Source organism: Ovis canadensis, chromosome 2 (genome assembly GCF_042477335.2).
Source record: "Ovis canadensis isolate MfBH-ARS-UI-01 breed Bighorn chromosome 2, ARS-UI_OviCan_v2, whole genome shotgun sequence".
Classification (NCBI taxonomy): domain Eukaryota; kingdom Metazoa; phylum Chordata; class Mammalia; order Artiodactyla; family Bovidae; genus Ovis; species Ovis canadensis.
The window spans coordinates 30884908-30907439 of NC_091246.1; the positions used below are offsets into that span (position 1 = coordinate 30884908).

At 48.7% G+C, this 22532-nt stretch overlaps 1 protein-coding gene and 1 long non-coding RNA gene across 4 annotated transcripts in view; one reads left to right on the forward strand and one right to left on the reverse strand.

Moving 5' to 3' along the window:
• The window catches only part of LOC138432559 (uncharacterized), a 78541-nt gene extending 61339 nt beyond the window's left edge, over positions 1-17202 (reverse strand). The window contains exon 1 of the long non-coding RNA XR_011253898.1: positions 17095-17202. This is a non-coding gene — a long non-coding RNA (uncharacterized lncRNA). The remainder of the gene's footprint in view (positions 1-17094) is intronic.
• A 1688-nt stretch (positions 17203-18890) lies between these two features.
• The window catches only part of PTCH1 (patched 1), a 62466-nt gene continuing 58824 nt past the window's right edge, over positions 18891-22532 (forward strand). For 2 of the 3 annotated variants that reach the window (XM_069573897.1, XM_069573898.1), the window contains exons 1-2: positions 18891-19940; positions 21761-21953. In XM_069573897.1, the coding sequence (XP_069429998.1) occupies positions 19743-19940; positions 21761-21953 (391 nt within the window). In that variant the 5' untranslated portion in view covers positions 18891-19742. Of the gene's footprint in view, positions 19941-20826; positions 21076-21760; positions 21954-22532 lie in introns of those variants that run through there. The other variant, XM_069573899.1, reaches the window with a different exon arrangement.

Sequence of the window (22532 nt, forward strand, 5' to 3'; positions counted from 1 at the left end):
GCGAGAATGTTTAAGTTCTACTCTCTTAGCAAATGTCAATTATACAACACAGTTTTATCAACTATAGTCACCATGCTATACCCTACATCCTCAGACCTTATTTATCATTGAAAGTTTATACCCTATTACCAGCCCCTTCTTGTTTCTCCTATCCCCGCCCCCAGACAACAACTTTCCTATTCTCTGGTTCTTTAGCTTTGACTTTTTAGAGCAAGATACTTATCTCTTTCTTCCTTGCTGTGAGGTTTCTCTAGCTGCAGTGAGTGGGGGCTACTCTCTAGCTGCAGTGAGTGGGCTTCTCACTGCAGTGGCGCCTCCTGCTGCAGAGCACTGTCTCTAGGATAAGCAGGCTTCAGTAGTCATGGTGCATGGGTTTAGTTACCCTGCGGTACGTGGAGTCTTCCCGAGCTGAGGACTGAACCTGTGTCCCCTGCTTTGGCACTGGACCACCAAGGAAATCCCTAAGTTTGACTTTTTAAAAAAAATGACTCTATATAAGTAATACTAAACAGTATTTCTTTTTCTGTCTGGCGTATCTCATTTAGAATAATGCTCTCCAGTTTCACTCATGTTGTTGCAGATGGCAGTATTTCCTTCTTTTTTAAAGCTGAATAATATTCCATTGTAATACTTCATTTATTTATTTATATCATAATTTTATAAGAAGATATAAAATTTCCACTAATTCCCCCCACAGATAGATGCCTTCAAATCTCCTCCAGTTTATTGCATTGTGTTGTACCAACATTACCGTTTCTATGTGTACCATGACATAAAACGCTGGAAAGAACTAGAAACACTTAAATAGAGGGTATCAAGAAGTACTTGGTGGAACCAAATGGAATTAATTGTATGTCTGCAGAAGTGGGGGCATGGAAAGGGGTGGGTCACTCGGTAAAGGGTGGCCTGGGAGCCTGTTTCAAAGCAGAAAGTTTAAAGAGAAGTGTTCATCTGTAAAATAAATCATGAGCTGAAATTTGTAAGCTGCCTTCACCTTCACTTCCTCCAGGCCAATGCTTGTTTGTAACTGAATAGTTCTTAAGCAGTCTGTCAGTTTATCCATAGCTGAATGACAGTTTCATAAAACATCCCATCAAAAGGCAAATTCTCCATTTTATGGATTTTTACTATTGTTCCCATTTATAACTCTTCATAGTGTTTATAGTAAACAAATATTGCCATCTTATACACAAAGAACCACTGAAATGTCACTATATGATGATTCCATGGAGGGATTACATAATACAGGTTTTTTTGAACCCAGGTTTGGGCCCATAAAGTAACAGTGCATTTGCATATTTTCTGATTTGACTGGAAGCTTATATATCTTCATTTCCTAGGAAAAGACTACACGGGGTTCTAGTCCTTGCCTAGGGCACTGTCATGATACAGAGAAAGCATGAAGGCTGTCCCTCACAGGGTGGACAGGATCAGGTCCAGAAGTAGGGCCTCAGTTCTAAGAACAGGATTTGCTCTCAACTGCTTCGGGGCTCCCTGCTGCCCTATCTTGCTGTCCCTTCCCAAGGAGTGCCCTTTCTCTCTCATTTTGATCTGGTCAGCAGTCTCTTCCTTTCTCAGCATCCCCTCTCCCCTTCTGCGTGCGCTCAGGAGATGGGGCTCAGGCACACTCTCCCTGTACTCTGTGGCTTCTGCACCTGTCGTATTATTTGTTCTTCACACCCCACCAGGCCACCCGTTTGTCTAGGGCTAGGAAGTGTGTGTGCGCTCAGTCGTGTCCGGCTCTTCGCAACCCCATGGACTTTAGCCCTCCAGTCTCCTCTGTCCACGGAATTGTCCAGGCAAGAATACTGGAGTGGGTAGCCATTTCCTTCACCAGGCGATCTTCCCTAACCAGGGATAGAATTTGCATCTCTCGAGTCTTTTGCATTGGCAGGTGGATTCTTTATCAGGTGGCTCAGCTGGTAAAGAATCTGCATGCAACGCAGAAGACCTGGGTTCGATCCCTGGGTTGAGAAGATCCCCTGAAGAAGGAAATGGCTACCCATTCCAGTATTCTTGCTTGGCAAATCCCCATGGACAGAAGAGCCTGGCAGGCTACAGTCCATGGGACTGCAAAGAGTTGGACACACCTGAGCAGCTAAGCACAGCACAGTGCACGGTGCCCACCTGGGAAGCTGGGGCTAGGTTAATGTCTTTTTAAAAATGTTTCTACTATGAAATTGATCATGCATTTAAAAATGTACTTACCACTTGTATGTACATTTTAAAGAACAGTAATGAATTGCTTTTGAAACTCCCTAATTCCTTCACCTATACCCCTAGAAGTAACTGTCCTTGAATTGGTTAGTGACAAGGTATGGGTTATTCATAAGTACTGATTTTGAACTTTATAAAAATGAAATTTATAGGTGCATTCCTATGAAGCTTGCTTCTGACCTAGGTATTTCACCCAGGATAATGTTTGTAAGATTCATCCCTATTACTATAAGGTAACTATAGCTCATTTATTTTTACCTCTTAGTCAAATTCCATTGTGGGAATTCTCCAGTGTATCTTTCCTACTTTGATTGACATTTCTGTCATGTCCAGAGTTATGCCATAACAAACAATACTGATGTGAACATTCATGAATGCACATCCTGGACCTAGTTTTTTTCTTAGAGATGTATCTAGGAATGGAATTCAACCTGTTTAGATAATGCCAAATTATTTTCCAAAAGCCATGAACCCAATCTATACTCCAACCAGCAGTGCCCAATAGTTTTCATTGTTTCAGTGTTGCTCACCCTGGCTATGGTCAGACTTCAAAACTTTGACAGTTTGATGGATATTTCATGGTGTTTTAAGGAAGACTTCTTTCTCATTCCCAAATTTCTAGCACCTAACAGAGGATTATGCAAGTTAGTAGAAGCTCACAAATCTTTCATTTGGTGGGAAAACAGCAATCATGTAATGTGACAAGTACCATGATAGAGAAGAATGTTAAGAATACGCATGTAATTTAACCATGTGTCCCTTTAGTCTTCCAATCTAGCTGCACAACAGAATCACCTGGGTATCCTTTTCTTTTATCATTGGCATTTCATTGTGGAAAAACTTCAAACATACAATAAATTTGGGAGAATTTTACAGGGAATACGTGCACCTAGATCCTACCATTCTCATTCTACTATGCTTGCTCTAGGGGGATCCTTTTGAAAAATGTCATTCTCCAAGGCTGGGATTCTAAATCTGTAACTCTGAAATGGAAGAATAGAACCATTTTTGTTTCTTTGTTTTTGTTTTTAAACTCCCCAGGTGATTTTGATGAGCAGCCAGTCTTGGAAACCACAGACTGAAGGAACTTGATGCAATAAATAAAGACAGATTTATCATTAGCCAGCAGTGTTCATTCTTTGTGTGTGTGTTGGGGGTAGGGGGAGTTCTGCTGGGCGTCTAAAGTCATTTTCTCAGTCCATCAGCATTCCTAGGAAATGTGTCAACCAGCATCAGTTTTGCAAGGGTGTGGACAGGTTCTTGGGAGGTGGCAGACCAGGTCTTCTCAGTACTAGAAGCCAAGAAGGATCTGGCTCCAGCCCCTCTTGATTCCTCCCTCTGAACATCACAGGCAGAGAGAGGAACTCACCCTTCAGATGCAAGCCAGCTCCTGTCAACATTTCGGTGTTGTTATGGGCTGAACAAAATTTCCCCCAAAATTGATATGTTGAAGCCCCAGTGTCTCAAGAATATGACTGTACTTGGAGATAAGGTCTTTCAAGAGAAAATTAAGTTGAAATGAGGTCATATGATGGACTTTGACTAGATAAGACTGGTGTCCTTACAAGAAGAGGAAATTCAGACACAAATACAAACGTAGCCCAGTCCACATGAAGACCCAGAAGGTGGCCATCCACAAGACAAGGAGAGAGGCCCCAATAGAAACCAACTCTGACAACTTGGATTTCTTGGACTTCTAACCTCCAGGACTGTCAGAAAGTTAACTTCTGCTGTTTAAGACACCCTGTTTGTGGAACTCTGTTATGGAAACCCTGGAAAACGAATACAGGTACAGCCCGGGGCGGGGGGCTGGGGTGTGGTGCGGAGGCATCAAGCCTGGAGTCAGGCAACAGCACAGGAAGACCCAGGCTCCTGCCTCCCCAGCTCCCTGCTGAAGAGGCCTCCATCCACAACTGGTCAGAGTTGCCAGAGAAGGCACCACTGTACAGTGTCCTCCCCGTGGAGGCTGCAAGGCACCAGAAGCGTGTACCTCTCCAGGCACCAGAAGCGCTCATCTCTCCAGGCACCTGTTCCTCAGAGGGTCCATTTCACAAGTGCAAGGAGCACTGCCGTCTATTTACGAGGGGTACTCAGAGACACGGGCAGGCCCACCTGCGGCAGAGCAGCCTCAGAACAGGGGGCAATGACAGGGTTCAGGGAGGCCTTAGCCCCTTCCTGTCACACCTCAAACCGTCCCCCCACCTCCACCAAGCCTCACCTTCACACGGCCTCTTTCACTTATAGAGTAGAAATGAAATTTGGCTCGCTGCTCCAAATCTTGAACCATGCAGCTCAAGTAAGTGAAGTTTGGTTCTACATCTTTTCTCACCAGTTTTAAGACGCATGATGAATTCTGAGAAGCAGCGATGTTAATTGTATAAAACAGCATCTTTTGTCATACCAAGGGTATTTTTTTCAGACAGTAAATTTTTAATTTCATACTTAAATAAGAATATAAATTATACAAGTATACATGAAAACAAATATTTTCCAAGGACATAGCTTTGCTTTGTATCCCTGTAGCAATAGTGCCGTTACTATTAAATGCAAAATCAGAACTCTAAGGGTTGCTGTTTTTAAAATTGAAGTATAGTTGATTTACAATATTGTCTTACTTTCAGGTGTACAGCATAGTGATTCAATTATTTTTTCAGATTATGTTCCATTATAGGTTATTACAAAATATTGAATATACTGCCTGTGCTATACAGTAAATCCTTGCTGCTCATCTATTTTGTGTAAAGTAGTTTATATCTTTTAATCCCATACTCCTAATTTCTGCCACCCTCTCCCCTTTGGCAACCATAAATTTATTTTCTTTGTGAGTCTGTTTCTGTTTTGTATATAGAATTCATTTGCATTACTTTTTAGATTCTTCATATATGTGATATATGGTATTTGTCTTTCTCTGACTTACTTGACTAATTACAATATTCTCTAGGCCCATCCATGTTGCTGCAAATGGCACATTTCATTCTCTTTTATGGCTGAGTTTTATACACACACACACACACACACACACACACACACATAAATATATCACATCTTCTTAAGCCAGTTGTCTGTTGATGAGCACTAGAGTTGTTTCCATGTCTTAGCTATTGTAAATAATGCTGCTGTGAACACTGTGAACACTGTGCATGTATCTTTTTGAATTAGAGTTTGTGTCTTTTCTGTATAAATACCCAAGAGTGGAATTGTTGGATCATATGATGGTTCAATTTTTAGCTTTTTAAGGAACCTCCAGATGATACCACCCTTATGGCAGAAAGTGAAGAGGAACTAAAATGCCTCTTGATGAAAGTGAAAGAGGAGAGTGAAAAAGTTGGCTTAAAGCTCAACATTCAGAAAACAAAGATCATGGCATCTGGTCCCATCACTTCATGGGAAATAGACGGGGAAACAGTGGTAACAGTGTCAGATTTTATTTTGGGGGGCTCCAAAATCACTGCAGATGGTGATTGCAGCCATGAAATTAAAAAGACACTTACTCCTTGGAAGAAAAGTTATGACCAACCTATGTAGCACATTCAAAAGCAGAGACATTACTTTGCCAACAAAGTCTGTCTAGTCAAGGCTACGGTTTTTCCAGTGGTCATGTATGGATGAGAGAGTTGGACTGTGAAGAAAGCTGAGCACCGAAGAACTGATGCTTTTGAACTGTGGTGTTGAAGAAGACTCTCGAGAGTCCCTTGGACTGCAAGGAGATCCAACCAGTCCATGCTAAAGGAGATCAGTCCTGGGTGTTCATTGGAAGGACTGATGCTGAAGCTGAAACTCCAATACTTTGGCTACCTCATGCGAAGAGTTGACTCATTGGAAAAGACCCTGATGCTGGGAGGGATTGAGAGCAGGGGGAGAAGGGGACGACAGAGGATGAGATGGCTGGATGGCATCACCGACTCAATGGACATGAGTTTGAGTAGACTCTGGGAGATGGTGATGGACAGGGAGGCCTGGCGTGCTGTGATTCATGGGGTCCTAAAGAGTCAGACACGACTGAGCAACTGAACTGAACTGATACTGTTCTTCATAATGGCTACACGAATTGATAGGAATGGCTACACGAATTGATAGGAATGGCTACATTCCTATCAACAGTGTAAGAGGCTTCCCTTTTCTTCATACCTTCTCTAGCATTTATATGTAGACTTTTTGATGATGGTCATTCTGAGTGGTGTGAGGTGATACCTCCTTGAGTTTCTATGTTCATTTCTCTAATAATAAGTGATACTGAGTATCTTTTCATGTGCTGGTTGGCCATCTGCATGTTGTGTTTGGAAAATATCTATTTAGATCTTCTTTCATTTTTTATTGCATTGTTTTTTTTTTGTTACTGGGTTGTTTGAGCTGTTTGTGTAATTTGGATATCAACCCCTGTAAATTGCATCATTTGCAAATATTGTCTCCCATTTCATACATTGTCTTTTCATTTTGTGATGGTTTACTTTGCTGTGCAAAAAGCTTTTAAGTTTCATAATGTTCCATTTGTTTATTTTTGCTTTTATTTCATTTGCCTTGGAGACTGATACTACCATGATTTATAGCAAAAAAATGTCTGTGTGTGTTCTCTTCTAGGAGTTTTAGGATGTCATGTCTTATATTTAGATCTTTAAACCATTTTGAGTTTATTTTTGTATATGATATGAGGTAGTCAATCTAACTTCACTGATTTGCATGTAGCTGTCCAGCTTTCCCAACACCACTTGCTGAACAGATTCTTTCCTCCACTGTAGATTCTTGCCTCCTTTGTCATAGATTAATTGGCCTTAGGGGCATGGGTTTATATCTGGGCTTTCTGTTCTGTTACAATGATCTATATGTCTTGTGCCAATACCATGGTGTTTTGATTATTGTAGCTTTACAGTATGGTCCGAAGGATTATATCTCATTTTGTTCTTTTTCCAGACAGAGGGTATTTTTTATGTTTATTACATTTACTATCTTTTTCAGTCCTCTTAGATACAATTGGAACCTTTTGATAATTCTTCTGACCTGCTTGATTGCAATAAGTCGTTTCCCCTGGCTCTGAACTGACACCATCACCATCACCACCAGCCAGCCTGGGCACACTTGCCTCCCATAGTTTAAAAATCTTCTTTGGCATTTCATTTCTTACCACATTCTGCATGGGCAAGGCTACCCCTGAAGGTCTCCATAGAGGGAGTCCTCTGATCACAGAAAGTTCTACATGTATATCAATTGCAAGAGTAAACAACTTGGATCAGTTTCGTTTTTTGAGGTAGGAGGTTCCACAGGTATCTCTTTTCACTGCTCCTTTTCCTCCTGAGGTTATTGTCCTACCTTTGAATACTACAACTTCATGTGTCTCTGTATTTCGTAATGGTGGCCCTTAAAAGTCTTTGGTTTATGACTCCAACAGATCACACTCAAACAAAGCTTGTTTATGACACTCCAGGTCTCATTACACCCATTTTGTTTCCAAGCTGTTTTTGCAGGTTTTTCTGCTCTGCAATCCTGTTTTACTTTCTCATTGTTGTTTAAAAAATTCTTCTTTTTCTGTTTCAGGATTGCAATTACCACTATAATTCAATTGTTCATTCCAACCAACTAATTCCAACCAACCACCTTAAATACTTCTTACCCTTCAGTCCTCAAAGCCCCAATTCTGTAAGTTGGTTTGTCTTGGGGTAGGTATCCTCCTGACAGGAAGAGAGGGTAGTCATTTTAGAATGGAAATCTCTACATTGGGCAAAGTTACTTTTTATGAAAGCTTGGTCTGTCTGATCCAGTATTAAAGAATGACCACACCAAGGGTGACTGACAGAGTGAGAGTAGCATTCATCCTGAGATGGAGACGTTCTCAAATGTGGACACATGTTTCTCCTGAACCCTCAGTTATTCATTTGAAACCCTCTAGTTGCTGGAGGTTGCAGTCAGGGAGGGGATGAGTAAAAGTGCTGAGGCACCCACATTTAGTGGAACCAGAAAGAGGGGAGCATAGAAAGCAGAATGTGTGTGCATGCATGTGCCTGTGTCTGTGTTTATGTGTGACAAGGGTAACAACTGTATCTCAAGTAGCAGCAGATATTCAGAGATAAACTGCCAGGAGTGACCTTGCCCATCAACAAATTTGATCATGCCCATGTGGTCTGTTTTCAGACCTATTTCAAAAGGTTCCTCCATTATTCTGTCCTCAGATGCCCCACATGTCTCCAACTGGTCCTGCCTTAATGCCCTGAAATTTCCAACTTGGCAACTTATTCCTCTGGGCATGCTCTTAAAGTCCAAGTTAACTTACAAATGTATTGTCTAGTGGCCTCATCAGCCACTAACATCTTGATGCCAACTGGCTTATCAGATTGGGCAGGCTACAATTGAGCTCTGCTGTCTGGAAGCCTTGACAGTCATTGACACCTCCATGCGAAGAGGGTTATCAGACAAGGCAGCAGTGAAGCTGGCTTTGTAGGAAGGGATGAAACACAAACAACTTTAGAATGGTGGAGGCAGCTGCTTGATGAGAAAGAGCCCACCTACCCTGGCAGAGAGTCTCAGAGAAATGCCAGAAGGTACCAATGTATGGGGCTCTGGATCCCGGAGAACACGTCTCAGAATTGATGATTTAACGTTTCTAACATCTAGGAGTGAAGAGAAGAGAGGGCCTAGTACTGAGAAAATTTTCAAAACCTGATTTCCGAAGAAGGAAAGGAAGGACAAGCTGCTATTGAGGGAGAGCATTTCCACTGTGGTCTCCTCTCCTTCCTGACCTTTCAAGTTCTGACACCAAAGGTTCTATCTCCCTGATTCACTAAACCACCACTGCCCAACTTCAACAGTTCACATTCAAACCAAGCTCATCTTTGCTCCCAACTATAAAGCATTTGACTGAACTATGATGTTAAGACCTTCAGCCTTAACTAGTGGAGGCGAGACCACGAAATCTGGGCAGCTCTGTCTAACCTCTCCGTTCTGTATTATAAAGGGGTAACTTGACAGCAGGCTCATGAAGCTTCAGGGCCCCTTCTCCCACAGTTCCCCTTCATGGTCCTGTACTTGATTTTGTTTGTAATTTGGACTTCCTGAAGAAGCTGTCTCCCCTTACCAAACTGCATACACCTGAGACCCCACCAAACCTGGGTCCACCCCTCATTATCCGCCTTGGCCATACTTATGGAGCAGGTAGCCAAATGTGCTTGCGCCAGAGTCTTCATTTGAACTGGGAAAGGCAAACTCCACAATTCTGCTGGAATTTCCCTGCAAAACTAGCTTACCTAACAACTTTATATTATGGACCATTTAAAAGTTGTTCGCTAAGCTGTTTCCTCTTTTTCTTATTCCCTTTCCTCTTTCATAAGCTAGATCACTCTACTTGTAGATGTACTTATATCTTCTTCTTCCTTGTCCCCACCCACTCTCCCCAACCCAGGTTTATAATAGGGTATGAACAGAATCCTTTGATATGACACTGAAAGGTAGTCTTTCAGAGGGAAATGTTGGTGGGTTTGTTTTCCCAATCATTATAACACAGAACCCATGTTCAGCTAATATCCATTTGACCATTTTATACTAAAGTCAACTGGTATGAAATGATAACCATTTTTTGGACCAGCTTAATCCACAGGGCTGCCCAGTATTCCAATGTTTAATTACTTAATGTATTTTAAACACAAACACCCTGTAAACTCAAATGACCCTGTTAAAGAATGGTATATCATCTTTGGGGTAAGGAGATGACTTGTGACTCTTGTGTGGGTGAGGGGGGGAGGGGGAGGACACCACATGTGCCCAGTCCTGTCTGACTCTGTGACCCATAGACTGCAGCCCAGCAGGCTCCTCTGACCATGGAATTTTCCAGGCAAGAATACTGGAATGGGTTGCCATTTCCTACTCCAGGGGATCTTCCTCACCCAGGGATTGAACCCCTGTCTCTTGCGTCTCATGCATTGACAGTGGGGTTCTTTACCACTAGTGCCACTGAGAAGCCCCATTGTGACTTTCAGGTATTGTTTTGTTTTAATGAGAACGTGTACACACCCACCCACCCCTAATCACACTGTCAGCCCAGAATGAGGTAAGAAAAGGCAGGCTTTTCTTGAAGACCAGCTAGGTAACTCCCGATCGTTTCAGTATGTTACCCCTTCCCCCTGTATCTGTAATTCATCTTTATTCAAAACGGGGTACATTTAAAATAGCACCTTTCAGCGGTCTGAACGTGAAACAGTTTACCCTGCAGGTTTGAGTAGATTAAACATTGCAGCAGAGTCTCTCCTGAATAGGACTTTCCATTTAGGGTAAGAGGCTGAGAGCCACAGCACTTCCGTCTAGCCCAATCACCCAAGCTGGCCTCGTTTGGGAAGGCAGCGTGGGTGGGAGCGTTTGGGTGGCATACCCCAAAAACCACAGTAATTGGAAGGGAAAAGAGCAAATATCAATTAGTGATTCCTCAGCCAGCTACCAATCTTGGTTTCCAAGGGATTCCACTTTAGTCTTACTCCAGAAGTAGCAGCTTCCCAGGGACCTGCGACAGAAGCTGCACGAATCCACATACATCTTAGTACACTGAACATTTCCCCGGGGAGACTCTTGTTATCTGCGCGGCTTCTCTGGCTCTCGGCCTCCCTGTCAGCCTGTGGGCCTGTCAACCAGAATGCTCCCAGCTTCTCGAGGCTTCCGTGGGAATGCGAGCGGGAAAGGGCTTTGAGAACTAAAGACAGGAAAGTGGTGTTCCTCTGCAGCGCTCTGGGCACCCCTCATTTCCCGGAGCGCCGGGGATGCTAAAGTGAGCTTCCCTGCTCCCCCCGGCACCGCCCACTCGGGGGTTTGGGCAAGTGGCTATTTGTTAGCAAATAACGTGTGTGGGGTTGGGGAGCACTAGGTGCGGAAGGCGAGATGTTGAGCGGAGACCCCCCGCCCGGCGGCCCCCCGCAGACAGAGCCGCAGGGGGCGGGGAGGGGCGGCAGGGGCTCGAAGGAGCTCGCTCGGCGGGGCGCCTCCCAGGAAGGCGGGGAGGGGAGCGCCTGTTTACCCAGGAGGGCTGTGCTGATAGCACGTTCCTCGAGTTTACTTTGCTTTCCTTGAGTTTATTGTAAAGGGGTAAAGTTTTCGGATCTGTCACGTGACCCTGACAGGTCCTGCCTATGGCGCGGCAGACCACCCACGCCGAGGGCCATGGAACTGCTTAATAGAAACAGGCTTGTAATTGTGAGTCCGCGCCGCACTCCGCCGAAAGCCTCCGGCGGCCCAGCGCGCCGGGGTTTTTACACTTTCCGTTCCTTTTGTAAAGACGGAGGAGGAGGAGGAGAAGACGAAGACGAAGAAAAAGACGACGACAGGGAAGACAAAGAGATCCGCGGCGACAAGACTAGGGGGAGACGAGGGAAGACGGGAAGAAGACGGAGGAGCAGAGGACCAGGAAAGGGGGGCCCGGGGGGGAAAAGGAATTGATGTGAAATCCAAGCGCAGCGTCCGCGCCATCGGCACCCGCGCTCCGGGCAGGGCTTGACGGCCGGCTATGGTGAGTGCAGCCGGCTCGGCCGCCGCCGCCACCTCGCCCTCGCGCGGCGTGCGCCCCGGGAACCCGGGATTGCGGGGACCGGCGGGCGGGCGGGGCGGGCGGCGCGCCGGGGCCGCGGGGCTGGGTGGGCTGCGCCGGCGGGGCACAGGGGCGCCGGCCCGCGCCTCCAAGCTCGCTCGCTCGCTCGCACGCTCCGGGCCCCCGCCCCCCGAGGCCGGCCCCGCGGGGCGGGGAGGGGGCTGTCTGCGGCGGGCCCGGCCGGGGAACGGCTCCGAGGGGAATTCTCACGGAGGGGGTCGCCTGGGATCCCATTTTCACGCTTGAAAGGGTCGCCACCTTGGCTTCCGCTCATCAGCCTGGTGGTGGCTACTGACTGCCAGCGGAGGCACAGCGCTGGGGATGCAGGGCTGGTGCGAAGTGACAGCGCCGGGGGGAGGGTGCGGGCCGGGAGCGCGCGCACCCGGGCGAGTTCTCTAGTCTCCCGGGAGCTCGGGGAGGTCTGCCCGAGGGGCTGGGCGTACGCTCTCGCACCCCTACCCAGTGTTCTCGGCACCTGGGCCGGGACTCTGAGTGGGACACCCAGGGCTAGGAGAGAGGTACCTTATCAAAACTCGAAGCGCAAACATCCTTCTCCCGGTCGCCGTTGGTGGGAATAAGGGCCAAAGGGGCTTTCCTGGGTTCAGGAAGGGGCCACGGGTAGGAGAGGTATGTGTTGACTCTTGCACGCATGGAACTGGGCATTCTGGTGCCTGCCAACCATTAAAGAGGTGGGCGGCTAGCCCGGTGCTGAGATGGCCAAGTAGGGCCTGAGGGGGATCCTTGAGGTGGGCCAGGCTGATCCAAACCCATGTAGACCTGGTGCCAACCATGGGACCACAAGACCTCCAGAGACTGTACCTCGGAGGTGACATATACTGTGTCTTCAGCTATTTAAGTTCCTGCTAAACATGACTCCTCTTGGTGGATGAGCAATAAACTCCAAATTTTCAGATCCCGATTTCCATCACCTAAGAAGAACCATATGGATTGTTGTCTATGGAAGACACCTAGAGACCTCTGTTTTCATAGACATGGGAGAAAAGACTATCTTCTTTCCTTTCTAGCCTTCCTTCCTCTCTAGGGAGGAACCATATGAAAGAACAGGAGGTAATAATAAAAACCCACTATGGGTGGTTCCAAGTTTTTAATACTTTGATATTGAGGTCTTGAACTCCTACAACAGTCCTTTTCCAGCATTTTGTGTGTTCGGGTTTTTTTTTTTTTTTGGCTCCAGTAGTTCAACATGCAATTAATTGCCTCTACAAAGAAAGACAATGCCTTTTGGTGTCACCCTTTGTTACTGTAACTTATTATTTCTGGGTGGTATAAATTGTTGCCTCAGGTGCATTGTGTACCCATGTTGTAAAACAAGGGCTTTCAGTTGTGAGTTTGTGTGTGTTCCAGTTGTCACCCAGCTTCCTTCCACAAGGCTGTGTTTCACAGCCTTTCGTGTTTGAGTCTAAGACCTTTTTCTTTTAACATGTTGAATCAAGGTAGACACCCATGGGCCCATTCTCAATTTGGGGTATTAGCTTCATTTCAAACTCACTGAGAAGTATATCTAATTTCTGGTTATGACCTAGTCATAAAGTAACAAGCTATTTGAGTAGGAATTAGCACCATTTGGAATTATTTTGTGAAAAAATGACTTAAAAAATCATCTTCAATTTTCTACAGATAGAAAAACTAATGAGGCAAATCAATATAGATTGAATAGATTAAAATATCTGTCTTCCCTATTTTGTCCTTTCTCTCTCTCTCACACACACACCTTTTATTTTCTCCCGCCTCTGCCACAGTGTATAAAGCCCTATTGAGACGTGTAGGCGTGATGTGTAAACCGGATTAGCAGTATGAAAGAAAGACACACAATAAGCTGGAATTGTTTTACTTCCCTTTCATTTCTCATGCCTATATCTCTAATAAATTTGTTGCTCCAGCAGTGGGTCAAAGGGATCATGTTGCTCAGCTTCTTTTTCATGCAAGACCCGATGGCAGAGATCACTGAAATGAATGGTGTGCCTTCTGCCAAATGCAGAGTTTGATATGGATATATTAGATGAGGAGATAGAGACAAGGAGATGGACAGAAGAATGTTAAAAGTTTGGGTCTTTCCAGAATACATCTCTGTCTCTTAAAGTAATGTGGCTAAGAAGATACATAGACAAGGGAAGAAATAAATATAAGGGTCAATGATGTTTTCTTTCAAGTTCATTGTAGACTGAGCATTTTCTCTGCAGTTAGTGACATTCCTAGCAAGAGAATACCAATCGCTTTGGCACCACAGAAAGTCTAAGTCCCTTTTCCAAATTAGTATGTGTATCTGGAGTAATAAACGTGAAGAATTCCGGGACCTTCTCCGGACATCTCCTTCTACCTCTACCACCAACCCCCCCACCCCCCGTCACCCCCCACCAAGCTCACTGCAAGTACACACACAAAAAAAAGCCAGTGCTCCTGGGTTTGTGCTGTAGACCCCTCATTTACTCCTTTGTAGAATTGGGAGCAGCTTCCCATTAAAGGAGATCAGGGGTAATTAGCAGCATTATTTTGACAAGTTGGCTAGAGCTGTTCCCTTTCCTCCAGTTCTGGGGAGGGGGAAATACGGGAGGAAATAGAAGGTTGAAGGGAGAAGGGGAGGGGAGTCATTCTTAAGGGGGTTACATTCTGGGGCTGCTGAATTGGTTTTTTCCCTCCCCCTTTTAGACTCATTTTTTACCATCACCTTTAAGCAAATATAAAAGCTGCCAATGAAGAAATAATAAGGCACTCTTAAGGAGCCAAAAAATGGCTTGAATTGAGTCAACTCTTATCCAAGGTACCTGCTTTCAACTGCTCAGGTTCTGGCCCTTCACGCACATCCAGTGCCCTGGGCTCTCTATCCACAAATAGAATATCACTTTAAATCCCCAATTCTCTCCCCACCGCAGCCTCTCCACAGGAATACTTGTGGGACTTAATGTAATGTTTGCAATTCTTTGCATTTGTGGAAAAGAGTACTAAGCTCAGTAGATAAAATTATAACATGGCCCAAAGGTCAAATTACTAGAATACATCTACTCCTTCATTCATTTGTACTCTGCAGATATTAGCTAAATTACATTAGATTTTAAAGACCTAATTAGTTGGATCTGAGAAACCAATGAAAAGTCAAGTTCCAGCCTGGTTTCTCATTACTCCACCAAGTGCAGCTCCCACAGTTTCTTATCACTGGAATGTCCAAACACAAAGGGCAGATGTTTTATTTCAGTGTCATCATTGGGATAATCAGATGTCATTTTTGAGATGTGTGTGGTGTGACCATGGTTATTTGAATATTGGAGTAGAGAAAAGATATAAAGGAATCATATTTTAAGAGTCGAAAGAATGTGTTTTGAAAACTACAAATTTCAATGAAGTCTTGGATCATGACAGAGAGACCAAAATGACAATTGATGCATTGAGATGGACTTTACTTGGAAAGGGAAAATGGGACACTCAAGAAAGAGGGCCAGCAACTCCTGCTGGTTGAAAAGGCACCAAGCGTCTCACTTGTTCAGTGCAGAAAGGGCACTAAAGAGATTTTTCCCAGCAGACACCTTTGCAGCCCTGGCTCCTGTCAGCCTCCTCTCAGGTCTGGAGAATCCTGGTTGAAGTTAACAAACCCGGTGTGGCGCAGCGGTGCCCTGCACAGGGCATGCATATTAAAGCCGACAATGCTTACAAATGTAAATAAGGGCAGATTGATTAGGAACAACATTATCGCTGGGAATGTCGAACTCACATGCATCAGCAATGAGGCAAATTGGGGGCAGCCTCAGCCCTGACCACCCAAGTCGAGCAGGCTTTTACACTGGCTCCTCTTCCTTTCTTAAAACGTTACAGAAACAAGGCCAATTAGATCCTCAAAGTAATTCATCTCCGTGTATGAAAAAAGCAGACCACAGGGGAAGCGGCCACTGGGGGTGGGGAGATTAAGATAGCGCTTGTTAGAGCCCAGGCTGGGGATTGCCGTCCTGGAACCCATGGTAGAATTTACAGGCCGAGACTATTGTCTGAGATACTGAAAAGTTAACCTATCAAACAGCGGGTGAGGGGGCTAAGGGAGCTGAAAACCCCAGAGATCAGTTTAGGAATTAAGTCAAACCCAGGGAAATGAGCCCGAGTGAAAGAGGTTTTGTCATCGAAATGGTGTACAGGTAGCTGCGCGGGGAGTAATAGGAAATTGTTGTGTGTGCATAGCTTATCATTTCATTTTAGAATTCCATAATCTATACTGAAATTGCAATAAAGGAAAAACTAATGTTTTGGTCTGAAACATTGTATAGAATTTCGTAAAGAAAAACATAGCCCTGCCTATAGCTACATGGTTACCTTTGCCACACAGCAAGCCTCATATATAAGACTGACGTGTCTTTTTAGGGGTACCACCCCCAAAACCTTTAAAAATTAATTTCCAGCGGCACGCACAAAACGGTTTGACTTGAAACGTCAGTAGAACCATTCAGTGAAAAAAAAACAAAATAATATATCACGTGTCCCGATATGCTATTTACCAAACATAGTAAATACCAGGATACTGCTCAAAGATTAAGCTTGCTCTCAGTCGAGCCCAATATTCCTGCGATCTTATTTATTAACGTACTGTCATTTGAAATGCACGCTGCTTGTCTTTTCTGAATTTTCGCAACCCTTCCTAGAGCCGCTCACAAAATCACGTGCTCCTTCGGAGTTTTAAGTTTTGAATTTACGCGCTGGTCGGGTACTCAGGTCCTCCTCCCGATCTCGTGAACACCACCTCAGACACTTCTACTGTCTTTGTCTCTTTATTCTGCAGGACGACCCATCCAGCCCAGGGTACTGCACGCGTTTCGCCAGTTTGGGAATCAGAGGGCAGGGCCTCCCAGTGAAACCAGGAAGGAGAAAAGGCTAGAGGGAAGGTGGTGAGGCCGGTAGGAAGCGGAGAGAAGGGGGAGAAAAAAAGGGAGGGTGAAAGAGGAAGGAGAAAGGAAAGGGGAGATTGAAAGAAGGAAGGAGGGGGGAGCCGCTGAAGAGGAAGTAAGGCGGCTGGGAGGGCTGGCCGACTGGCCCCCTGCGGGAGCCGCGTGGGCCGTCCGGGTGGCCGGCGCGCCGGGTAGCAGTTCCTTTCGGGACGGGGCCACTGAATGGGAAAGGACCCGACCGATAAGCTATTGGCCGACCACGAGGAGGCCGCGCAGGCATTGGACGACGTAAGGGGGCCGGACCGCCTTCAGGAATGTACTACGGCGCGTCCGGCACGTCCGTCCGCGCCGGTGGGGCGTGCGCCTCCCTTGGGCTCCCAGGAGCCAGCGCTGGAGACTTGGAGCCCGCCTGGCGCTAGCCTAGCGCATCCAGTTCCCTACCTGCTTGACCAGGGTTGCGCAGGAGTGGGGGAGTCCGGAGCTCGGCGCGCTCGGACACGCGCGCGCGCAATAGGCCTCCGGGCCCTTGGAGCGCGCGCCGACTGGGCCTTAGGTCACGTGGTAGCGTGGGCTCCGCCTTCTACCCTGCTCCTCCCCCTTTCCCTCCATCTGGGTTTCTTTCTTTCCTTTCCTTTCCTTTTCTTTCTGTGTGTGTGTTTTTTTTTCAATGAACACACACCGTGTGCATCTTAAAGCCACACAGCCCTATTTCACGGCTTCAGTCGGCTACTTGCTGCAGGGAGTGCCTCTGCAGTTCAATACTGTTTTTAAAAAAGAAAAAAAGTGGCGGTGAGGGGAACCAAATACTAAAATGAGACAGAATAGAGAGTTTGTGGGTCTGGTCTCTATCTCGGGGAGGAACTTAACTTGCAAAAGAAAAAAACTCTCCAAAAAAAATTTTTTTAATAAAAATCGGAGCCGTGTAGGCAGTTTAATTTGTCTCTGACCCCAGGATCCACCTCCGACTCGCAGGTTTTCTGCCCCAACGGGAAACGAATCCCCCTGATGTCTCCGTGACACTGGCTGCAGTGTCCGGACAAGTCCTCGCAATCGGCGCACAATTTGTTTCAAATGAATCCTGCATCAAAGCCTTTATTCTTTATGTCACGCTACTATTAAATATAACAGGATGCGTACCAGTTTGGGAGGAAAGGTTTAAAAGATTTTAAATAAACAGGGACTTGTAGTTAATGAAAAGGGAGGAGGGTCCAAATGAATCCAAAATAAGAAAGCTTTTCTCTCTTTCTAAAGAAAACATTTCTGTTTCTCCGGTTGTTAAAAGGATTCTGTTGTTTCTTCTCTACAAACGTCGCATTAAAGATTCAAATAAAAACGCCTCTGCCTTCACGAGACTGCTTCTGTGTCTGGATTCCACGTTTATAAAACACTGACTCCAAACCTGGACTGTGCTGCTGTGGGGTTTAGAGAGGGAAAACGGAGAGGGGGGAGCGAATTTTAAGAAAAGGTGGCTTTTCCCAACGTCCTTACTCTCCTCTTTAACTTTCCATTTTGTTTATCTTAATGCGAGGCGTTGTTCCCTGCGAGAGCCCAAGTCTTCTCTTTGGTTATAAAAGAAAAGAGAGAAGGGGAAAAAAAAAAATCTGGCACACACTGGCGCACTATCCACCACCCTGTCATTATTGGTGCAGGCCTGGGAATTCAAGCTGGACCTCCCAGTATTTGCTGCAGCTTGAGGCCAAGGTGCCTCTGAAAGGGTTTTCTTTGAAGAAATTTCTGAAATTGTTTAAGCGCTTTAAAAAATATTACATTTCCCCCCGTGTCTATCGCGAGGCAAATACTCGTGTATGTGTGTGTGTGTGTGTGTGTGTGTGTGCGCGCGCGCGCGCGCGCGCACGAGCAAAGCATCTTACAAAAAGAAGACACTGTTGAAAAGAAAAGGAATAAGAAAGAAAGGGAGGGGGAGCATTCCTTAATGGAAGTATTGCATGCGAGAAGGTTGGCGCTCTCGGAGGCTCCCCCCGAAGCCCGGGATGCACACACTGGGGTTGCCTACCTGGGTGGTCTCTCTACTTTGGTGAGCTGTTGCTAAGCAGCTAATAATAGTCATGTTTGCTGAGTAATTTCTGCCCTCCGCGAGCCAATCGCGTTGCAGAAACCCAAGCCATCTGACAGCCCCGGGGGCGGGAGCTCCAGCCTTTTTCTCTTTCGCTCGCTCTCTCCCCCTCCACCCCCTCCCCTCCTCCTCCTCTTTCTCCAAATGGAGAGAGTTCTTTTTTTTCTTCTTCCATCTCATCTATTGAATCAAGGAGCTGCTGCGGCCGCTGCCCGCTGCACACACACAGAGCGGAGTCCCCAGGTCCCGGGAGCGAGAGAGGCGCGCTGCACTGGGGCAGAATGGTCCAGCGGGTCAGCGAGGAGCACAAGAAAGCAGAGTCCGGGACCAAGCAGCCACCGAGAAGCCAGCAGCCAGAGCGCAAGCAGCCCGAGCAGCCCGAGCAGCAGCTTCAGGAGCCGCCACCGCCAGCAACAACCGCCGCAACTGCAGCGGCGGCGGCGGCTGCCCCGGCCCGACAGCGCTGAGACCCGCCGGCCGCCCACGAACCCCGCGGCGGCGGCTCTGCCTTTACCCTCCGCGGCCGCTCGGGCTACCCGTGAGACGCCGAGAGAGTCAGCGAGGCCGGCGGGAGCGGCGGGGATTTGCTGGCGCTTTCTGCAGTGAAGGGGTCGCGGCGCGGGGCGGGAGGCGGTAGGGGGAGTTGGGGACAGCCAGGAGCGCCGCGCGAGCGACCGAAGGACAGGCTGGCTCCACGCGCCGGCTCTCGCCCTCCGGAGAACTGGATGTGGGCAGCAGCAGCCGCAGAGACCTCGGGACCCCCGCGCAATGTGGCAATGGAAGGCGCAGGGTCTGACTCTCCGGCAGCGGCCGCGGCCGCAGCGGCAGCAGCGCCCGCTGTGTGAGCAGCAGCAGCGGCAGCAGCAGGTCTGTCAACCGGAGCCCCAGCCCGAACAGCCGGCGGCCAGCAGCGTCCTCGCTAGCCGAGCGCCAGGGCGCGCCGGGAGCCCGCAGCGGCGGCAGCAGCGCGCCGGGCCGCCCGGGAAGCCTCGGTTCCCGCGGCGGCGGCGGCAACATGGCCTCGGCTGGTAACGCCGCCGAGCTCCAGAACCGCGGCGGCGGCGGCAGCTGCAGCGGGGCCCCGGGCCGGCCGGCCGGTGGCGGGAGGCGCAGGCGGACCGGGGGACTGCGCCGCAATGCCGTGCCGGACTGGGACTATCTGCACCGGCCCAGCTACTGCGACGCCGCCTTCGCTCTGGAGCAGATTTCCAAGGTGCATTTCAGTCTCTCCTCTCCTCCCACTCTCTCTTCCCTCCTCTTCCTCTTTGGAATCGTCCCCGCCACACACACACACACACACACACACACACACACACACACCCCCAAGGGGGGAAAAAGACAAGTGGGGATTGAAAAATTCAAACCCTCCCTCCGGTCCTGGGAGGAAAGGGCTGTCGGAGGTCTGCAGGGGGTGGAGATTGTGTGTGTGTGTGTGTGTGTGTGTGTGTGTGTGTGTGTGTGTGTGTGTGTGTGTGTGTACGTACGAGCCCTCCCCAGCGAGGAAAGGGCTGTCGGAGGTCTGCAGGGGGTGGAGATTGTGTGTGTGTGTGTGTGTGTGTGTGTGTGTGTGTGTGTGTGTGTGTGTGTGTGTGTGTGTGTGTGTGTGTGTGTGTGTGTGTGTGTGTGTGTGTGTGTGTGTGTGTGTGTGTGTGTACGTACGAGCCCTCCCCAGCGTGCCTTTTCCGGAGCACTGGAAAGCGGTCCACAGTGGACCACCTCAAGAGCCGCCGCAGCGCGGCACTGCCCGATGCCCCTAAGCCCCCTCCTCCTGCGCCCCTGCCCCTATTTGCAGCCTGAACCCCTGTAATACTGCCACATTTCTTAACATCTTGGAGGGGGAGGCGGAGTGGAGAGAGGCGGAGAGAGGAGAGGGGGAGGAGGGAGCCGAAATAAAGGTGGTTTCCTTTTTTGGCAGCCGGTTTTGCTTTTGTTGAGCATGAAATCTCTGCTCCCTTAAAAATTATCCTCGGAAGAGGGCATCTCCCCTCTTCTTTTCCAATTTTTGAGCCACTTCTTCTCAGTGTGCGGGGAAAGGGAAGTTGTAAACAAATTGCCACCTTAAATTCGCGATGCGGGTCTGCGGAGCGGCCGGGTTCATTGTGTTTACGAGGTTCGCTGAAATGTGTGGAATCTGGGGAAGGCAAGCACCCAGACAGGGGCCCGCCGGGGCTGCGGCCAGCGCCGGGGAAACGCCGCCGCCGAGAACAGCCAGCACCCACCCAGGACCCCCGACTGCGTCGGCCTGGGCTCTTCCCTGAGCACTCGGCTGCTTTTCGCGTTTAACCAGAAGGGAAGGGAGAGGAGGGAAAGATCCATGTGGCTGCCCTCTTCCGATCACAAATATTGTCGTAAGTTGCAGATGGCTGCCCCATTTCCTAATTCAGCTCACACGGCGTCTCCCAACGCCATGGAAATGCATCGCGAGTGAGCTCCGGCGCCCACGCTCACCACGTGGATCCCAATTTACTACCAAGTCGGGCGGGGGAATCAGAATGGGGGAGCCCGCCATACATTGTTCCCAAAGCGCTCTTGTATCCAGTCCCTGCCCTCGGCGGAGCACCCCGAGAAGGGTGAAGGCTGGGGCAGAACTTGCGGGCAAGGGTGCAGTGGTTTGCTTGTTCTTAAATGGGCTCCATCGCAGGGATTACGCAGCCCCTCCCTTCCCGGACCGGTGTGAATATTTCCTGTATTGAATAGAGTCTCTCCTCACTGCCTCGGCTTCCTCTTGTTCCCGCAGTCCCTCTTCCCAGACCTTAAAGTCACTCGGGGATGCTACGCAGGCTGCGCGTGGGGGCGCCCCTGCTGTGGCCGAGGTGCAGCTCCCACGCTGCAGCCTGACTTTGATTTATGACTAGCCCCCCCTCCCCACCCACGCCGCTCGCGTTTCCTCTGGCCGACCTGGGTTCCAGCCCGCAGGGCACCCCCCCCCCCCCCCATGCCGTCGCGGGATGCCGGACGGGTGCGCGCAAGCGGGCGTGGACGCGCGGCCCGCGACTCCCGGGCGCTCACTCCTCCCTTCTGCTTCATCCTCAGGGGAAAGCTACTGGCCGGAAAGCGCCGCTGTGGCTGAGAGCGAAGTTTCAAAGACTCTTATTTAAACTGGGTTGTTACATTCAAAAAAACTGCGGCAAGTTCTTGGTTGTAGGCCTCCTCATATTTGGGGCCTTCGCTGTGGGATTAAAGGCAGCTAATCTCGAGACCAACGTGGAGGAGCTGTGGGTGGAAGGTAAGAAACTCCGCGCCCGCCGCGGCGCCCTCTCGTCCCCCCAACCCGGGCCCCCTTCTCTTCCTTCCAATTGATAAAGATATTTGCCAGCATACACCTAGATCCTTTCTGTGAAGAGCGAAAACCCCCTGCCCGCACCAGGGGGAATTGTTTATTGTTTGGGCGCCTGGCCAGGAGCCAGGCCCGTCCGACAAAGGCCGCGCTGTAATCTACTCCGGGAGCTGCGCTGTGCGAGGTGTTGTGGGAGAGAGTGGCGAGGGCGGGCCGGCGGGGGCGCACGGGGGGCCCCCTCCGCGGGACAGACCACTCCGCTCGGCCGAGGGGGCCCCCAGGTCCAGCCGCCAGCGCCGCTCGCCTCCGCCGCGCGCCCAGCCGCGGCCAGAGGAAGGCGTCTGCGCTCCCTGCTCGTGTCCTCAGCTTCCTTCCCTCCCCCACCCCCACCCACGGCGTCCAAAGAGAAAAGAGGGTGGGGGCAGAGAGAGGCCACCCCTCTGGCTGGAGGGAGTGTGCGCGCCCCCGGCGGCCGCGGCCGGCGCGCGGAGGGCGGGGGGCAGGAGCAACGCGGGCCTGCGGAGGCGG